Source organism: Macaca fascicularis, chromosome 1, assembly GCF_037993035.2.
Source record: "Macaca fascicularis isolate 582-1 chromosome 1, T2T-MFA8v1.1".
Lineage (NCBI taxonomy): Eukaryota > Metazoa > Chordata > Mammalia > Primates > Cercopithecidae > Macaca > Macaca fascicularis.
Window position 1 is genome coordinate 142,258,444 of NC_088375.1, and position 17,477 is coordinate 142,275,920.

General features: G+C 34.9%; 1 protein-coding gene across 4 annotated transcripts in view; it reads right to left on the reverse strand.

The window, feature by feature from the left end:
- Positions 1–655: 655 nt before the first annotated feature.
- Positions 656–17,477, reverse strand: part of BTBD8 (BTB domain containing 8) — a 97,459-nt gene continuing 80,637 nt past the window's right edge. For all 4 annotated transcript variants that reach the window (XM_074001689.1, XM_074001684.1, XM_005542746.4 and 1 more), the window contains 7 exons: positions 16,697–16,826; positions 14,207–14,268; positions 7,829–8,543; positions 7,474–7,561; positions 6,925–7,064; positions 2,804–5,134; positions 656–1,519 (listed from right to left, as the gene is read on the reverse strand). In XM_074001689.1, the coding sequence (XP_073857790.1) occupies positions 1,050–1,519; positions 2,804–5,134; positions 6,925–7,064; positions 7,474–7,561; positions 7,829–8,543; positions 14,207–14,268; positions 16,697–16,826 (3,936 nt within the window). In that variant the 3' untranslated portion in view covers positions 656–1,049. The remainder of the gene's footprint in view (positions 1,520–2,803; positions 5,135–6,924; positions 7,065–7,473; positions 7,562–7,828; positions 8,544–14,206; positions 14,269–16,696; positions 16,827–17,477) is intronic.

Here is a 17,477-nt window from a genome sequence, read left to right on the forward strand (position 1 = left end):
ACTTCTGACATATTTCAGAGAATTATGAGTCACAAAGCTTTGAGAGAGGCTTATTTATGAAATCCCATAATCCTACAGGCAATATCAAAATTCCAATATCAGGAATACCCAAGTACTCGCTAACAGGAAGCATTTTGTAGCAAAGGTTTTTATCTTTGACTTACTACCAGAATTACAGACTGAAAGACAATCTGACTGAGGAAATAAGGAACTGGCGTATACTGACACACCAAGAAAGCAAACATGAGTGTGTGTGTGCACATACATACACATACACACAATTTAAACTCCATAACTCAGTTGCCTCATATACTCGTTTTCAAGTTTATATTTAGTGCTGGCTTATTGCAGGTGCAGTTCCAACATATCCCTAACATGGAATAGAAAATGGAGAATGAGCGACTACCTGTAAAGGAAGTTTATGCTTTTGAACAAGGGCAGATTCTCTTCTCTGGATATATCCCCAAAAGAGAGAGACAGGAAATTCCATTTCTCTTGTTTTAGCAATGATGTGGTTGAAATTTGAGATGTACTTGCTTCAGAATTTCCTGGGCCTGAATTGTTGGGAAAGCTAAGATTTTTCCCAACACTCAGCTATCAGCCTCAATCACCTAAATGTGAGTTTGAATGTTATTCACAGAAAACTCTACATGAATGGACACAAGCACAGTAAGTTTTTTATTGTTAAATTACTATGTTACCATATGCAGAGCAAAAAGTAAAGGGACTGATCTACTTGTGCATTCACATTTTAAATTCTTGAATAATGAACAAGTGAACAAATGATCAGTTAGGAAAGGAAAACTGAAGCAAGGGTTTCCTTACAAGTCTTCTAATTTTTCTAATAATTATAGAAAACATGCTCAAAAACTTTAGAAAAACATTTTTCTGTATGTGATATATTAATAAATAAACTATGTTTACCTCATTAAATTGGAAAGACTCAATATTAAGGAAAGTTTATATCTGGCTAATGCAATTATCATTTGGATATAATATAGGCATCAAAAAATAAAGGAGTGGCATAAATTTTTCCAAAATGTTAACACTTAATGCTGAGTTTCCAGTTCCAGAATTGTCCACTCCCCTTGAGGCGAACAATCTTCAGAGGAAAAACTAGCCATGGTGATGCTCGCTGAGGAATCATCAAGTGGAGATGTTAGTTCACTCCATCTGTTCAAAGTGTCAATATGTGCTATACCCTGAGGTTTTGAGCTATCTCGCGCTAAAAGTAGTGTCTGATTGATTAGATACTGTGCTAAATTTAAGTCTTCAGGAACGGAATTTGTAACATCTAAGTTTGAATCCTGTTCAGAGAGCAGTTGCTTTAGTAGTGTCCAATCTTGTTTTGCAAAATGTTGGTCATCTTCAAAATCCATATCTGTAACATGTGTTTCTGATTCCACTTTCTGCTCAAATGCTTCTATTACATCCATCTCATATATTGGAGACAGGGTTTTTGAAGGCCGATGGTCATACATGCAGGTTAGTGCCAGTGTGTCACAATCATCTATGTCTCCTGAAATAATTCATAATACTACACAATGTAAAAATTGCACGTTGGTACCCTTCAGAGTTTTGTAGAATATTAACACAATATAACAGTGATAGTCCAAAAAAAAAAAAAAAAAAAAAAAAACACCACCACAATGGGAAAAATAACATCTATACAAAATTGACAAGATTTTTGAGGCATTTTTCTGTGTTAAAAATTCAAGGGTAACGTTTAGAAGCAAAATCAACATAGGCAACTAACAATAATTCTCCATAGTTTAATTTGAAAACTTGTGATACAGAAAACAAATTATTTAAACATAGAATGTGCACATATATCTAATTCACTACAATAGAAAAAGAGGAAAAAAAAGGCATAGTGTTTTGATGATGACTTAGGGTAAGTCCGTTGCAAAAGCGGGGGGGGATAAATACATTTCACCTAAAGGCTTATTTGTATATTGCACATGCAAAGGAAGATGCAAGCAAAGACAAACAAACAAAAAAGTACAACTTCAAAGACCTCCTTATTCTTCCGATTTTGCTGAACAGGAAACTACTGATCAGTATTTTTCTTAGTTATAATACACAATAGCTACTCAGTTAGCCACTATTGCATACTTTAAATGTGGGTCATTAGTCTGAATTACTATAATAAGGAAGACAAAAAACACAAAACAATTAGACAGAAAATCATCTAAACAATATGAAATAAGCCTGGGCTTTTTTCATATATTATCATTGCTTCTAAATATAATCTCTTTTAGGAAATTTATCTTTTTATTTGAAAATTTTAGAATAGAGAGATCCTGAAAATTTTAATCTCTGTAAAATGTATATAAATTGTAAATCAATCTAGTTGTCAAAATAGTTCAGTGCTTTTAGTTACATATTACTAGAGTTATTGCACAGGCCTTTAATATACTATCAAGTCTATAAATCATATCCAATGTATAATAAAATTTCTAATAGTCAAGAATTCTTGTGTTAAATTATACATAAATAACTAAATAGCAGCAAACTAAGGTTTTCTATTTATTCTTTCATGTAAAATCTCTTAGTAGGTTAGCTCTATATAACAATCAAAATGTTTACTATATATTACTTCTTCATTAGGATTTTAAGTGAACAATAAAGAATGAGTAACTAGCTAATTTTCATATTAAGAAATTTTTCATTTAAAATTTTAATCTGTTGCTTAAGTAATTATTCTATTTGACTAAAATATAACATTCAGGGCTTCATACAACTTTAAAATTTTATAAACTTATTTTCTTATGCATTTAGCATTTCTATTTCTGTACATTACCTGCAGATAAAGCAATATTAGCTTTTTCAGTAGCTGTAGAATGGCTCTCTTTCACTGGACCTTCCTGAGGCAGAACTTGACTCCGAAAGGAGTCTAGAGATTTTGTAGAGCTGTTCTTTGGTATGTCAGAATTGGGTTCTCTTTGATGAAGCTCCAAGTGACATGGTCTTTCTTGAGATTTTACATCACTATCCAAGAATTTGCTGCGTTGCTGAATGTCATTATCTACACTGCTTCCATTGTTTACTTTTTTATCTTCTGGAAGAAGCTGTCTGCCTCTACTGGATAGGACATCTATTGTGTTCTTTTTTCCTGTGGCTGAAACACTCTGTTTATTTTTTCTTGAAGAGTCAATGCTACTAAGATCCAAGAGAGTGCTTTCATTTCTACATACACTATTGCCTTTATTTTGTTTACATTCTAAAATATTATTTTCACTTTCTCGTGAGAATCTGGAATAGCAAGTCCTTCCATGATGTTCATGAGAAATGCCATCAAAAACATCAGAAGGTGAAAAAGAATCTACAGAAGGCTGAAAGGGAGTATGGACTTCTCCTTCATCTGATCCCAGCTCTTCACATTCATCAACTGAAAGTAAAACTGACCTTTTAAACTTTTTATTTGCAGAAAATTCACGACTTTCATTTTCAGTTGCATCTTCAAAAGCTAAATTAATTATTCCCTGAAACTGCTGAGGAACTGGGTTAGATACAGAGAAATTTTCTGCAACATTTTCAGCTTCAGATCTTTCATCCTCTGTTTCATCTGCTGAAGAAGATACTTGATCTATTTCCTGAGCAAACTGGACACTGCCTCGTGGAATATTTTCTTTTTCCCTAGGGTGAACTATTGTAGATCGAGACCAAATTTCTGGCCTTTTCCTAGGGATTTCATCATCACTTGTTGAATTAACTTGGAAAAGATCATTACTACTTTGCTTTTTCATTTTTACTTCAATTCTTAAATTACTATCATAAATTTTTAATTCTTCAGGAGTACTGGTATCACTGCTACTTCTTCCAAGAAAATCATGGCACAGCATAGTGCCACATTTAGAGATACCTCTGTCATTTGACCCATCATCATCCTGAGACCCTCCGGCATCATAGTCTTCAGATCTGGGCTTTATGTCATCGGAGGATGTGGTAGCACTGCCAGTATCAGATTCAGGACTCTCTCTCTGATGCAGAACACCAGTACTCAAATTCCAGTGACCCACAAATGGAGTTTCTGGAGTTTCACGGCTCTCTGGAGATTCTGATGTTTCCATATTTTTAGGAGAATTTTTTTCTGACAGCTGTCCTGAAAAACACTTGGAGGAAACATCTGAGTCTGCTGTAGCATGTTTGTCTTCATCCATAGCAGAGGCATCAGACAACTTACTAGAAATTGTCAGTCCTTCCAAAGGAACTTTCAATTTTTTGTCTTCTTGAGCAGAATTTAAGGTACCATATGCCCTTTCAGGAATACACAGTGAAACATCTTCCACACATTTAATACTTGATTGTTTGTTTGTATCTTTTCTCCCTACTTGGTTCTCCCTATCTGATATCAAATGGATTTGCCCTGCACTTGTTGAGTCTAAATCACAAACTGGATTAGAGTTCAAGGAATTTTCATTTGGATTTGGAACCATGTATTTTAGGGCTGTGGTGCTATACAATTTTGAATTTACATTATCACTCCCATCAGAATGACAACATATGTTAGCTGCATTGCAATGATCTGTTTCTTTGTGATTGGGAAATTTTGTTTCACTTTTATCTAAACAAATCTGTTTGGATTCCAGTTTGTGTTTTAATGATTTATCCAGCTTTGAAATATTTTGGCATTCTAACACCAACTTCTCTTTTTCTTGATCATGTAATGGCTTTTGTGGGTCAAGCCTGCAGGATGACTGGAGTGCTTCTGCATCACTGATTTCAAATGCAAGATTAATGAGAGGTTTGTGAGGCTTCTGTTCAGAAACACTGTCCTTGTTGTTATTTTCACGCACATCATGAAACATACTTTTTTGGACAATAGATGTTTCACTTTTTAAAGGTCTTTGGGAGGAAGGATGAGTTTTTGACATAACCTGTCCAGGAAGCATTTTCTGTTTTGAATCTTTATTATTCAAAGTTTCACCTTTCTTTGACTGATTTAGATTTTTAGGCATTGCCACTATTTTTGCATTAACCTTAGGCAAAGCTGTGTGTACTTGCTTGACGATTTTTCTCTTAGGTGCTTGTTTCTCTGTAGGCATATTATGGTCCAACTTTGCCACATTTTCATCAGACTGCCTTGAAGAGACTGAAGATTTTACTGAGTTTGGTGACTCTCCTTGGGATCCTAAGAAAAGTAAGAGGGTATATTCAGAAATGTATTATCACCTCCAATTTGTGAGTAAAACTTAATATTTGTTTTAAAATTACTTCAGAAAAAATAAAATCAAGACCACAATGGAAGGGTAACATATCTATGATCAAATGGACAAGCACAGATTAGGAATCAGTTACATGATAAAATAAAAAAAAAATTTCAATTAGAAATATAGAGGGACTACTCCAGGGTCCCAGTAAAAATTACTAAAATAGGATCTCTCTTCCTCAAGTAAAGAGACTTGATTTTTATGCCAAAACTGGATTTGCAAAAATGTATGAGGGTAAAAAAATCGGATTTTCTTTTATCAAAGGAGCAAGAAAGGTCTTCCCTTTGAAGTTTTCAGAGAAAAAAAAACAGTGTGTTCTACATAGCTGAAAAGGAGAATCAAGCTAAATATAAAATAAATAGAACTGTTAAAATTGTTGCAGTTGTTTTCTTCAAACATGAATAAAACCAATTTACTTGTCATAACCAGATTATTATTACTGTAGCTCATTAGGGTTAACAACTTAGATCTCCAGTGGAAACTAGAACTGCTGACTGGAAAGAAGGGGATTAATTTGGGGAATCCATTTGTTTACACTGGTGAAAGTCTTAGAGATGATATTTTGGACATTCAAATCTGTCAAACAGAATTATCAAATATTTTTAAATGTTTAATATTTAGCTATTACTAGGATATGAAAATATTTTCTCTGCCTTATTTTTAATTGATTTTCAGTAATAACTCATAATCCAAATCAAAACTGTTTTTAGGATTTTACAAACTGCTTTTACATATGTGAATGCTTGATACATAAAAGCAATTTTGAAAATCAGTTATTATGTTAGCAAATTATGCAATCTGATCAGTACTCTTTTCCTTTTCAGAACATTGAAAACCAATGGACTCACACAGATTCTGGAAGGGAAATTCTTCCTCCTTATGTATCATAGTTGTTTAGACTGCATTATTATTATCTTTTTTTTTGAGATAATAGTGTCGCTCTGTCACCCAGCCTGGAATGCAGAGGCATGATCTCGGCTCCCTGCAACCTCCGCCTCCTAGGTTCAAGCAATTCTCCTGTCTCAGCCTCCCAAGTAGCTGGGACAACAGGCACACACCATCACACCTGGCTAATTTTTGTGTTTTTAGTAGAGATGGGGTTTCACTATATTGGTCAGGCTGGTCTTGAACTCCTGACCTCAGGTGATCCACCTGCCTTGGCCTCCCAGAGTACTTGGATTACAGGCGTGAGCCACTGCACCCAGCCTACACTATTACTTTTTAAAGAGTTCTTCAGTGCCAGTTTTACAAATGAAATTCCTATAATTAACAATGGAACTTTCAAGAAACATGGGCATAATATTTAAAAGGACCAGAAATGCAGCTAAACTAGTAACTCCCTTAATTATTTCTCTCACAAGAGACAATAAAACCAAATAGAGGCCAGGTGTGTTGACTCATGCCTGTAATCCCAACACTTTGGGAGGCAGACGAAGGAGGATTGCAGTGTGATCATGCCACTGTACTCCAGCCTGGGTGACAGAGCAAGACCCTGTCTCAACAATAACAACAACAAAACAACAAAACCAAACCTACATCCCAAAACACCTGTCTGAAAAGTATACAATCTCATCTCTTTGGTGTGAAACAAACACAAAATGAGTAAAACCATATTTTGCTTATTTGCTCCTGAAGTTCCAAATCAGAGTTTGGCTTATCCAGTTTACACAAGGAAATAATTTCAAGATATCCAGTACTATTTCAGCTTTACCTTGAGTTTTAGTAAGATTAGATGGGGTACTCTTTGTCCTCTGCTGAGCTGCGCCATATCCATTGCTAGTTCCTCTTTTCTTCAAAATTGCCTGTGGTACTGGCTCACTATATCCTTTGCCACTGACCTTCTTTAGTACACTAAGAAAAATTATTTGCATTCAGTATTACACTGAGATTCCAAAACATGAACTTTTTAAAAGACCGATACCTGAAACAGTTTTTTTTTCAAGAAATAAAAAATACATCTCTCCTGAAAATAGAAAAATCATATGCTCATAAGTCTTTAAGTTTGTAAAACTGTAGATCAAGTATAATAAAGCAATGCATAATCATATACCATAGTATACATTAAGATATTCTTTTAAATATTGTGCCTCATTTTGCATATACTAATTTCTTTTAATAAACTGTGTTAAATTATGTAAATACACTAAATTTTTTTAACAAAAAATAAAAGATATTTTAAAAATATTTAGCTAGAAGTTAGTATATAATTAACTTTGAGAGAAAGCTAACAGATAGGTTAAAATACTGAATGAAGACCTACCTGTTATTTATATTAGTGTCTTGTTCATGAATACTTTTTTTATTGGAAGTTCCATTGGTAACTTTTGAAACAGGTCGAGATTTTATGGCTAAAAATTAAGAAAAAGTGAGTCATAAGATAGAATACATTAAATATGTAACAAATATGTATAAGTTTACTGGTTAGACACTATAAACAAAATGAAATATTAAAGTGGGAAGGACTACATTTTTTCTCAGTTTGCATAAGTACATATAAATAAGTATTCTGTTGGCATTTGAAACTAAATAAAAGCCCAAATACAGGTTTAGGTTTTTGTTTTTTTAAGGAACTTTAACTGTCAGGAGATATTAAAAATTACAGTGCTAAAACCCACCTACAGTGGAATTTTTGACACTATCTACACTGTTTTTCACCATCTGTGCTGGAGAATCACAAAAGGATAGTTTATGTCCAGAAGGCTTTTCTTCTCCTATTGATCCATTTTCTTTTGGTTCATCCAGACATTCAGTGGAAATTGAGAATTCCATACTTGAATCTGTGGATCTGCTGGAGGGTCCTGCGATGCTGAGGCATGGAGAATCCTTCCCTGTCGCTTTCTTCAAAGGCTTTGCTTTGGCTTGCACATTTAAGTTTCCTGTGAGTACCTTGGGTCTGGCACCTGTAATTTGCCCTTCCTGATTTCTCACTCCTTTCCCATTTAGTAAATTCTTCTGTCCAGTTGCTGCTGCTGCTGTTGCTGATCTTTCTACAACTTGTCTAGGTGACATGTTTTCCAACCGTGCATTATCACCATTTCCTGTTTTGGATTTTATTATAGTTTTGGGCTTTCCAGAAACATTTTTTCCCCCAGTTTTTAGTTGTTTTGTAATTTTAGATGCTATTTTTGTACCATCTTTTTCCTTTACATCATCTTGCTTCAGAGTTTTATTTATACTATTTCTATTGGTACTTGATGAATGTCCAGATGCTCCTAATCCATCGGATTTCATCTTTTTATTAGTAGAGAGATAACTCCAACACTCTTTCTTGTTATTTTCCCTCCAAGATTTGATTTTTATATCACCAGAGTCAGAAACTTGTTTCCTTTGCTATAAAGAAGAAAAAAAATACTTTGTAATTTGACTGAAATCTTTAACATATAATATTATGTGTTTCCAAAAACCAGTCTTTCAAAGAAGAAAAAAATAGAAAAGTTCAATTTTTGATTTAAGGTCAAAGCTTGAACTGTCTTTGATCATTTGGATCAAAACTTTGTCTCAGACTACCTTAATCAAATCTGAAATACAGCATAAGTGTTTATTTTAAAGGCATGCTATTCTATTAAATTAAATAAATAAATAACAGGAATGCTTTTTTAATGTATGAAGTTTTGGTATAAATTAATGTCTATAAAGATTCAGGATGCCTTGAGGAATGATAATATCCAAGATTTTTTAGAAGACTTACTCCCATGTTTTATACTACATCTTTTGTATACATCATCCCACTTAAACCTCACAACAGTCCCATGAAATAGCTCCTGTGGCTGTTTCTATTTCTTAGACAATAAATTGAGGATTAAAGTAGGTATGTGATTTACCCCAGGTCTCAGATTGGTGAGGGACAGAACCAGGACTTGAACTCATGATTTAACCTCACACCGAAGTCATCTATACGGCATAATTTGAGGGAACATTATAAAGATTTTCAATAAAAATTCTCTCTTCAACCTTATCCCAAGTGCCAGAAATTTTATCATTAAAGACTTAATCCTCTGTGGGAAGAATACTTTACTTCTTGGAGTCCTTATTTAAAAAAAAAAAAAATTTTTTTTAAAGCTCCTAGGAAGCACAGCACATCAATACACTACATCTGCAAAGCTTGGTTTTTGGACAAATAAGATACTAGTACAGCACTGGCTGGCTATAGGAAGTGAAGGAAAAGGGATCCTAAAAATAGTTGAAACAGCCTAAAAAGGGACAAATAAAATGGCACTGAAGATAAACGTACCTACTTCATCATTTTCCTTAGACCCAACCTTGATATGAAAGGGAACAAAGAAAATTTTTAAGTTGGTAGAAATTCTAGAAAAATATTTTAAGATCATATTGTCATTCTTTTTTTTTTTTTTTTTTTTTTTGAGACAGAGTCTTGCTCTGTCACCCAGGCTGGAGTGCAGTGGCCCAATCTCAGCTCACTGCAACCTCCACCTCCCAGGTTCAAGCAATTCTCCTGCCTCAGCCTCCCGAGTAGCTGGGACTACGCCGCCACACTCGGCTAATTTTTTTTGTATTTCAGTAGAGATAGGGTTTCACCGTGTTGCCCAGGCTGATCTTGAACACCTGAGCTCAGGCAATCCGCCTGCCTCGGCCTCCCAAAGTGCTAGGATTACAGGTATGAGCCACTGTGCCCAGCCAATATTGTCATTCTTTTTTTTTGAGATGGAGTCTTGCTCTGTCACCAGGCTGGAGTACAGTGGTGTGATCTTGGCTCACTGAAACCTCCGCTTCCCAGGTTCAAGCAATTCTCCTGCCTCAGCCTCCCGAGTAGCTGAGACTACAGGCATGCGCCACCACGCCCAGTTAATTTTTGTATTTTTAGTATAGACGGGGTTTCACCATGTTGGCCAGGATGGTCTTGATCTCTTGATCTCGTGATCTGCCCACCTGGGCCTCCCAAAGTGCTGGGATTACAGGCATGAGCCACCGTGCCCATCCTATTGTCATTCTTTATGTAAGTATGCAAATGGTTTTTTTTTCCCTTTGGAAGCTGTATGAGATTGTAGAGGTCTGAGGCAGAGCCTGTGCTCTCTTCATCTTTCATATCCCTCAGCACCGTATCACATATTGGATACTCAAACAAACAAACAAACAAAACGTAATGTTGTTAACACTGGGCATATATTGTATATTTTGATATGCAGTTTAAGGTCTATTTTTAAATACGAAAAGCTTCCAATTACATTAAAAGTTGTCAAAGATAAAATAACATATGTGAATGTGTGTGCACACACAAAAATATATAATAAATAACCTCGTTAAATTTAGAAAAAAGGAAAGCATGGTGATAAAGCAACCACTAGATTCTTGTCCTAGTTTTGCCTCTAACCAACCTGGGACATTTCAGAAATTATTAACAGCTTTGGGTCTCAGCTTATGCCTGTCCACAGGGCAGAGACTGGTCCTATTCACAGCAGTCTTCCAGGATTCCATTAAAAAGTTCAAATAGACTTAGTCCTCATTTTTTGTTTTCTTGCTCAAATCTTAGCTCAAAACATAACATTTCTCTATTTTTAATACCTAAAGCCAGGCTGACTTCTGCTTTTAGAACTCCTTCCCACCCTTAACACTAACTCTACTTAATTTATTCTATCCTTGAATTTATGCATCTTGAAGTATTATGCTATGGGTGAAATCTATATAGTATACGGTATAGCTGTATGCCTTGAAAAATTTCACAATAGGCCAGGTGTGGATTGCTTGAGCCCAGGAGTCTGAGACCAGCCTAGGCAACATGGCAAAACTCTGCCTCTACAAAAAAAAAAAAAACACAAACATTAGCCAGGCATGGTAATTTGGGCCTATGCCAGCTATTAAGGAAGCTGAGGTGGAAGGATCCCTTGAGCCCAGAAAGTCAAGGCTGCAGTGAGCCGTGATTATGCCATGCCACTCCAGCCTGGGTGACAGAGTGAGACCCTGTCTCAAAAAATGGGAAAAATTAAACATAATCAAAAGAAGACAGAAGAGTATAATGAATCCTCACATACCTAATAGCCAACTCTAAAAATTATTAATTATTAATTCCCATTTTGTTTCATACACATCTACTCCTATTTTATTTTGAAGCAAATCCCAGATATCATATATTTTATTCTTAAGTACTTTGGTACTAAGCATTCTTCTTAAATTGCTCTATGATGGAAAAATGAAGCAGGCAACAACCACCACCACAACAAAACAAACAAAAAACCTCTTCCCTGTCTTATCTGATAAACTTTCTCCCACCTCCTAGATAGCTCATCCCTGTTTGGAAAACACATTTATTTGCTCCACATTTATTGAGCACTTACTACATACCAGGTAATTGCACATAAATTATTTCACGTAATTTTCACAATAATCCTGTGAGGTTTTATTACTCCATTTTATAAATAAGCAAACTGAGACTCACAGATGACACATAATAAATGTAAAGCCAAAATTTGAACTCTTTATTTTATATCCAGCATCCATTTCAGCATATCACTGTCTTTCTGGGGGAAACTTACTTCCTTCCCATTGGGAAGGAAACTGTTTCCTTCCAACTGTTCTTAACAGAAAAAAGACTTAGACAACCACAAAGTCAGGAGGATGAGGAAAAATAATGAAACCTTGCTCTATTTTGCAATAAGGCAAGGAAGGAGGAAAAGCCTGGTTGGTAGCAGGGGAAAGGAAGGCAAGTAGGTTAATTCCTCGGGGCCTTTAAAAAACACGGGGATAACAGGGAACACAGAAAAAAATGTCCTAGTGCACCATTTCCTAGAGTATGTTCTGTGGAATCATATAATATGTTTTAAAAGGGTTGAGGGGGCTGGGTGCAGTGGCTTACACCTGTAATCCCAGCACTTTAGGAGGCTGAAGCTGGTGGATCACAAGGTTAGGAGATCAAAACCATCCTGGCTAATACGGTGAAACCCCATCTCTACTAAAAATACAAAAAATTAGCCAGGCGTCGTGGGGGGTGCCTGTAGTCCCAGCTACTCGGGAGGCTGAGGCAGGAGAATGGCACGAACCCGGGAGGTGGAGCTTGCAGTGAGCCGAGATCACGCCCCTGCACTTCAGCCTGGGTGACAGAGCGAGACTCTGTCTCAAAAAAAAAAAAAAAAAAGGGATGAGGGAACCCTAGTCTTATTCCATAGCTATAACATTGGGGGAAATTTTGGATGCAATAATTCAAAAGTAGTTCTTTAGTGTTTCTCAGCACTTTCAAGGTGTAATATGCGTCATCGGTCTATAAGAGGAGCTATGGGGCTGGGCGTGGTGGCTCACGCCTGTAATCCCAGAACTTTGGGAGGCCGAGACGGGCAGATCACCTGAGGTCGGGTGTTCGAGACCAGCCTGACCAACATGGAGAAACCCCGTCTCTACTAAAAATACAAAATTAGCCTGGTGTGGTGGCACATGCCTGTAATCCCAGCTACTCGGAAGGCTGAGGGAGGAGAGCTGCTTGAACCCAGGAGGCTGAGGCTGCAGTGAGCCAAGAACGTGCCATTGCACTCCAGCCTGGGCAACGAGAGCAAAACTCTGTCTCAAAAAAAAAAGAGGAACTATGGTGTGTGTAGCAACTCTCCAACTTATAGTTGATGCTAGATGGAGCTCATATCTTGTGAAATGCACTTTGGAAACAATCCTAAGAGGTTAACTGGCAAAAATCCAGTTTCCTGGTTTCTCACTCAAGACATTTGGAGCTTGACTTCTTCCTCAAGCCATGAGAACTCTCGGTTGTGGCTTGGAGCTGCATTAGTTCCTATTAACTGGCTGATGAGGAAGAAAAAAGGATTTCCTATTCCACTCTGCTAGGGCAATATGTTCATTGCATTCCAAACTGGAACTCTCAAGTATGTCTATCATTGTACCACACAGAGAAGGTTAGAATAATTTTGTACTTTGAATATATTATTGTTTAAGTGAACATCTGTAAGTTAGTTTGGAACCCTAACCATCATTAATAACATTTTTGGGAAGAAAAATTTATTTCAGGTTATAAGGAAAACAACAAATAACTTTGTGGATGGTAAAACAAACAAACAAAAAACACATAAAACATGACATCTACCATCTTAACCATTTAACATACTTAAGTACTCTTTAATACACTTCAGTAACAGTGTAGTAATGTTAGCTGCATGCACTTTGTTGCACAACAGATAACTTTTCAACTTGCAAAATGGAAACTCTGTACTCATTGAACAACTCCCCCTTTCTCCCTCCCCCTAGTTTTCAGCAACCACAATACTACCTTCTAAGAGTTCAACTACTTTAGATACCTCATATAAGTATAACAAGTAACTTTTAAAGTAAAACACAGTTGTACTCTTAGTACTAATTGCTTTTTTCAAAAACACCAAAAATATATTATGTGAATTAAAAACTTTATTTTCGAGACGGAGTTTTGCTCTTGTCACCCAGGCTGGAGTGCAATGGCACAATATCGACTCACTGCAACCTCTGCCTCCCAGGTTCAAGCGATTCTCCTTCCTCGGCCTCCTGAGTAGCTGAGATTACAGGTGTGCGCCGCCATGCCCAGCTAAGTTTTGTATATTTAGTAGAGATGGGGTTTCACCATGTTGGCCAGGCTGGTCTCGAACTCCTGACCTCAGGTGATCTACCCGCCTCGGCCTCCCAAAGTGTTGGAATTACAGGCGTGAGCAACCACGCCTGGCCTAAAATCTTCTTTTTTAAGAAGTAGGCTAATTAGAAAAATAGACATTGAATTAGGTCTATAGTTCTAAACAACTGCCAATAGACTGAAATAGCTCTGTTAGCTGCCAAAAAGGTTTTCAAGGAAATGAAAAAGGTAGATACTTCCAATGCCAGTTGGCTATAAAAAATTCACTTTAAAACATTTATTAAATGTTCACTTGATTTAGAAAAAGAAAAATTTTCCATTAAGAAATAGCTTCAATTAATGAACAGATTTTTAAAACTTTTTCTGAAATATAAAATAAACTTTAAATAATTTTAAATAATTTGTTATCTTTTTCATTTGTACCTATAAAATTTAGAAAGTTTACCTGTGAGCTACTGAATATAGGCTTTTTGCCAAGTCTTCGATCATCACCTTTGTCAAATGCAGCTGTAGAAAGAAACAGCAATTTATTTTTATAGGGAACATTATTATACCTTAGAAGTAAAGGAAAAATAGTATGTCAGCAGAAAAAAAGTCATATTTTAATGGAAATAACTTAATAAACCTGAAACCAATCTAGTATACAAAACAACTCCCTATTATATTTTAGATTTTTTTTAAAAGAACCTCATTTTCTATCTGACTCTCTGGCCCCTAGGTTTTATGTTATTAAAATTAATAAATAAGAACTGTACAATCTCACAGAGAAGATTCATACATTTACAAAAACACGAGAATTTTCTCAAACCGTGACATTTTAGATAATTGGTTTCATTTAGTTTTCCAAATTACAAAAAATTACAGATTATGGCAAATGTAACATTCTACAAGCTATTAAATATGAGAAAATGTTTATACTAAATGTAAAAATACTCTGAAGTTAAAAATATTTTCTGGTTTTGCAGATATATATAATGAGGAAAGAGGAAAGAGAAAAGAAAAAATAAGGTTCTATTGAAAATAAAACAAGAAACAATCTTCAAAATATCATTCTTTTTATAATTAAATAAAAATTCATTTTATAAGTTAGGTTTATATGGGAATTTATTGCAGAACTCATGTCTATGCTATTCAAATAAGAATTTGAAAGATGTCAGGAAAATATGTAGGCTGAAATAATGATATGAGAGCTACAAATATAGTTTAGCAAATGTATTTCTTTCTTTTGACGGTTACTGGGCTTTAAGATTATTTTGAAGAAATATATGTAATCTCCAAAAATTATTTGATTTTTATTAAATCAGCTAATAAAAACTACATTAAATTATCTGTAACTACCATGCATCTTCCATGATCTCTATTCTATAGGATATGTGCTATAAGACAAAGCAGGATCCTGAAAATGGCACTATAGGACTGATTTGCAGTAAGCAAATGACTCTGCACAATAATACACAGGAAGAAATTAAAATAAAAAATTTCACCCCAAAGTCAGTAACTCAACTATGACATACGAAATGTAGTAACAGACAACCCAGAACCATTCCTTTATCTGGGTTTCCCGAGGAAGTAATTATGCATAAGTCAGGACTCATAATTCAACTTATTTAAGATTAAAACATTATTATTATACTGACTCAACGTAATAGAATGAAAAGTCCTTTTTGACAATTCAAAAAGGATTGTTGGATTAGCTGGATAGTTGGATTACCAATAACATTTTATTTAAATATGGGTATTTACATGTATTTTTAATTAGCACTCTGAAGAATTAAAGAACACTGAAGCTCAACTTAACTATGAAATCCTCTAAAATAGAGAAAAACAAAGTTTCCTACTAATCAGGAGAGCGCTGAAAGACACTTACTGAAGGAATGCTGATCTTACCTTGTTACTTCACATTACATACATTTTGTAAAAATAAAACATTTAAAAATCAGCAGAGAAAGAGTCACAAGGAAAAAAATGTCCAATTTCTAAGACCTTCTTCTCATAATTTTTGTTTAAAATAATGGAATTTTTTTGAAAAGTGCTCTTCATATCACATCTAGCTACACTATCATGTAATGCTTATAATGTAAAAGCAGATCCTATGCTGATAATACCACTAAAGAATTTAACATATTTATGCATTCTCAAAATATATTTTAACAGATATGGCTTCCATGTTTTACAGTACTAAAATGTTTGCTTCATAAAATTTAGTCTCTTAAAACGTTGTAAAAACTATACACACTGGATATGTCAATATTTTTTCTAAGGCACCTGCTTTAACCCAAAAATACTCATGAAGCCATTTTTAGTTCCACACCCTCGAATTTTTATTTTGATATATATTTTTAAACACATGTTCTGAAAAATATACATCTTTTGTTTAATGCTAATGTTTCAGATGATACCTATTAAATGTCACGGACCACTGTGCAGCTCCTGAGGGACAGTCCACAATAGCACACTGCACATCACTGAACCAATCAGTTGTGAAATAAAGCCATCTATTCCAAGCAAAACCACAAGAAAGCGTGTCTTATGAAAAAGATGGAAAAGCTTTATGACAAAACATATTTAAAAAGGAGGAAAAAGTATGTTTGATACTCTGTTCTATGTGGGCTACATTTTCTTACACTTTTAATCTCTTCACAAGAATGCTTGCAAGCAAATTTGCCTAGAACATTGTTGCTAATGTATAGTAAGATTAAAAATTGATATATATATATACATATATGTAAAGGAAATTAGTTTCATTTTCTAAGAACAGCTAAAAAGCATGATTTATTAAAACTGCCTAAACGTATGAGCACCAGTTTCAGTTAGCATCCTATTATCCAACAGAAGCACACAAATGTTAACCTTTCCACTTATCAGAATGCCCTCAAAATATCTGCTGTCACAACAATCATTACATAAGAATTGAAATATCTCAAGGCTAACGTACCTGCTTGGATTTTCTGTTGATCATCTGTGCTCATCAGCTTCCAGCTTTCTGTGTGACGAACAGCATAGAAAGACTGAACCAGGAAGATCCACAGCTTATCACGCAGAGCCTGGATCTTGCACGTAAAACCCTGTGTTCAAGCAACAAATCAGCAGCTGGTGAGAGCCACATTGTCATAGCAACCAGTCATTATTCCTTTCAGAATCTACTTACTCCTAAGCTAGATCAATGATGTCATCATTTAGATTTTTAAGATCGTTGGGTACATGTTATTTATGAAGGCTTACTCATTAATAACAAAATTTTATAAATGAACACAAAGCTAAAAAATCTCATCTTTTCAACCAACGTTATTTTAAAACACCAATGCCCTTGATATGAACACCTTCTGCAGCCTTTTCATATCAACTATGACATTACAAGGTCAAATGCTCTATGGAATAGTAATAAATATCATATATTTTAAAAACCATTTTTGTTGAACAAATACAGAATGCCAATAATTTGTAATTACCTAATTAATGGCCACTGATTAATTGTACTTAAAAATAAATATTTTAATTTTGCTTCACCGCCTAATTTTAAAATATGATTTTTTGAAAAGAAAAATTAAGATTATAAAAATAAAAGACACTGATGATTAAAAACTCTAAAATATACATTTTATATCTAAAAAATTTACTGTAGGACCAGGGAGAAATACTAGAGTTATGCTGTGCCAAATAATATTGCTAAGTGTCACACTACATTTAAAATTACCCAGCCAAAGTGCCAATTTCTA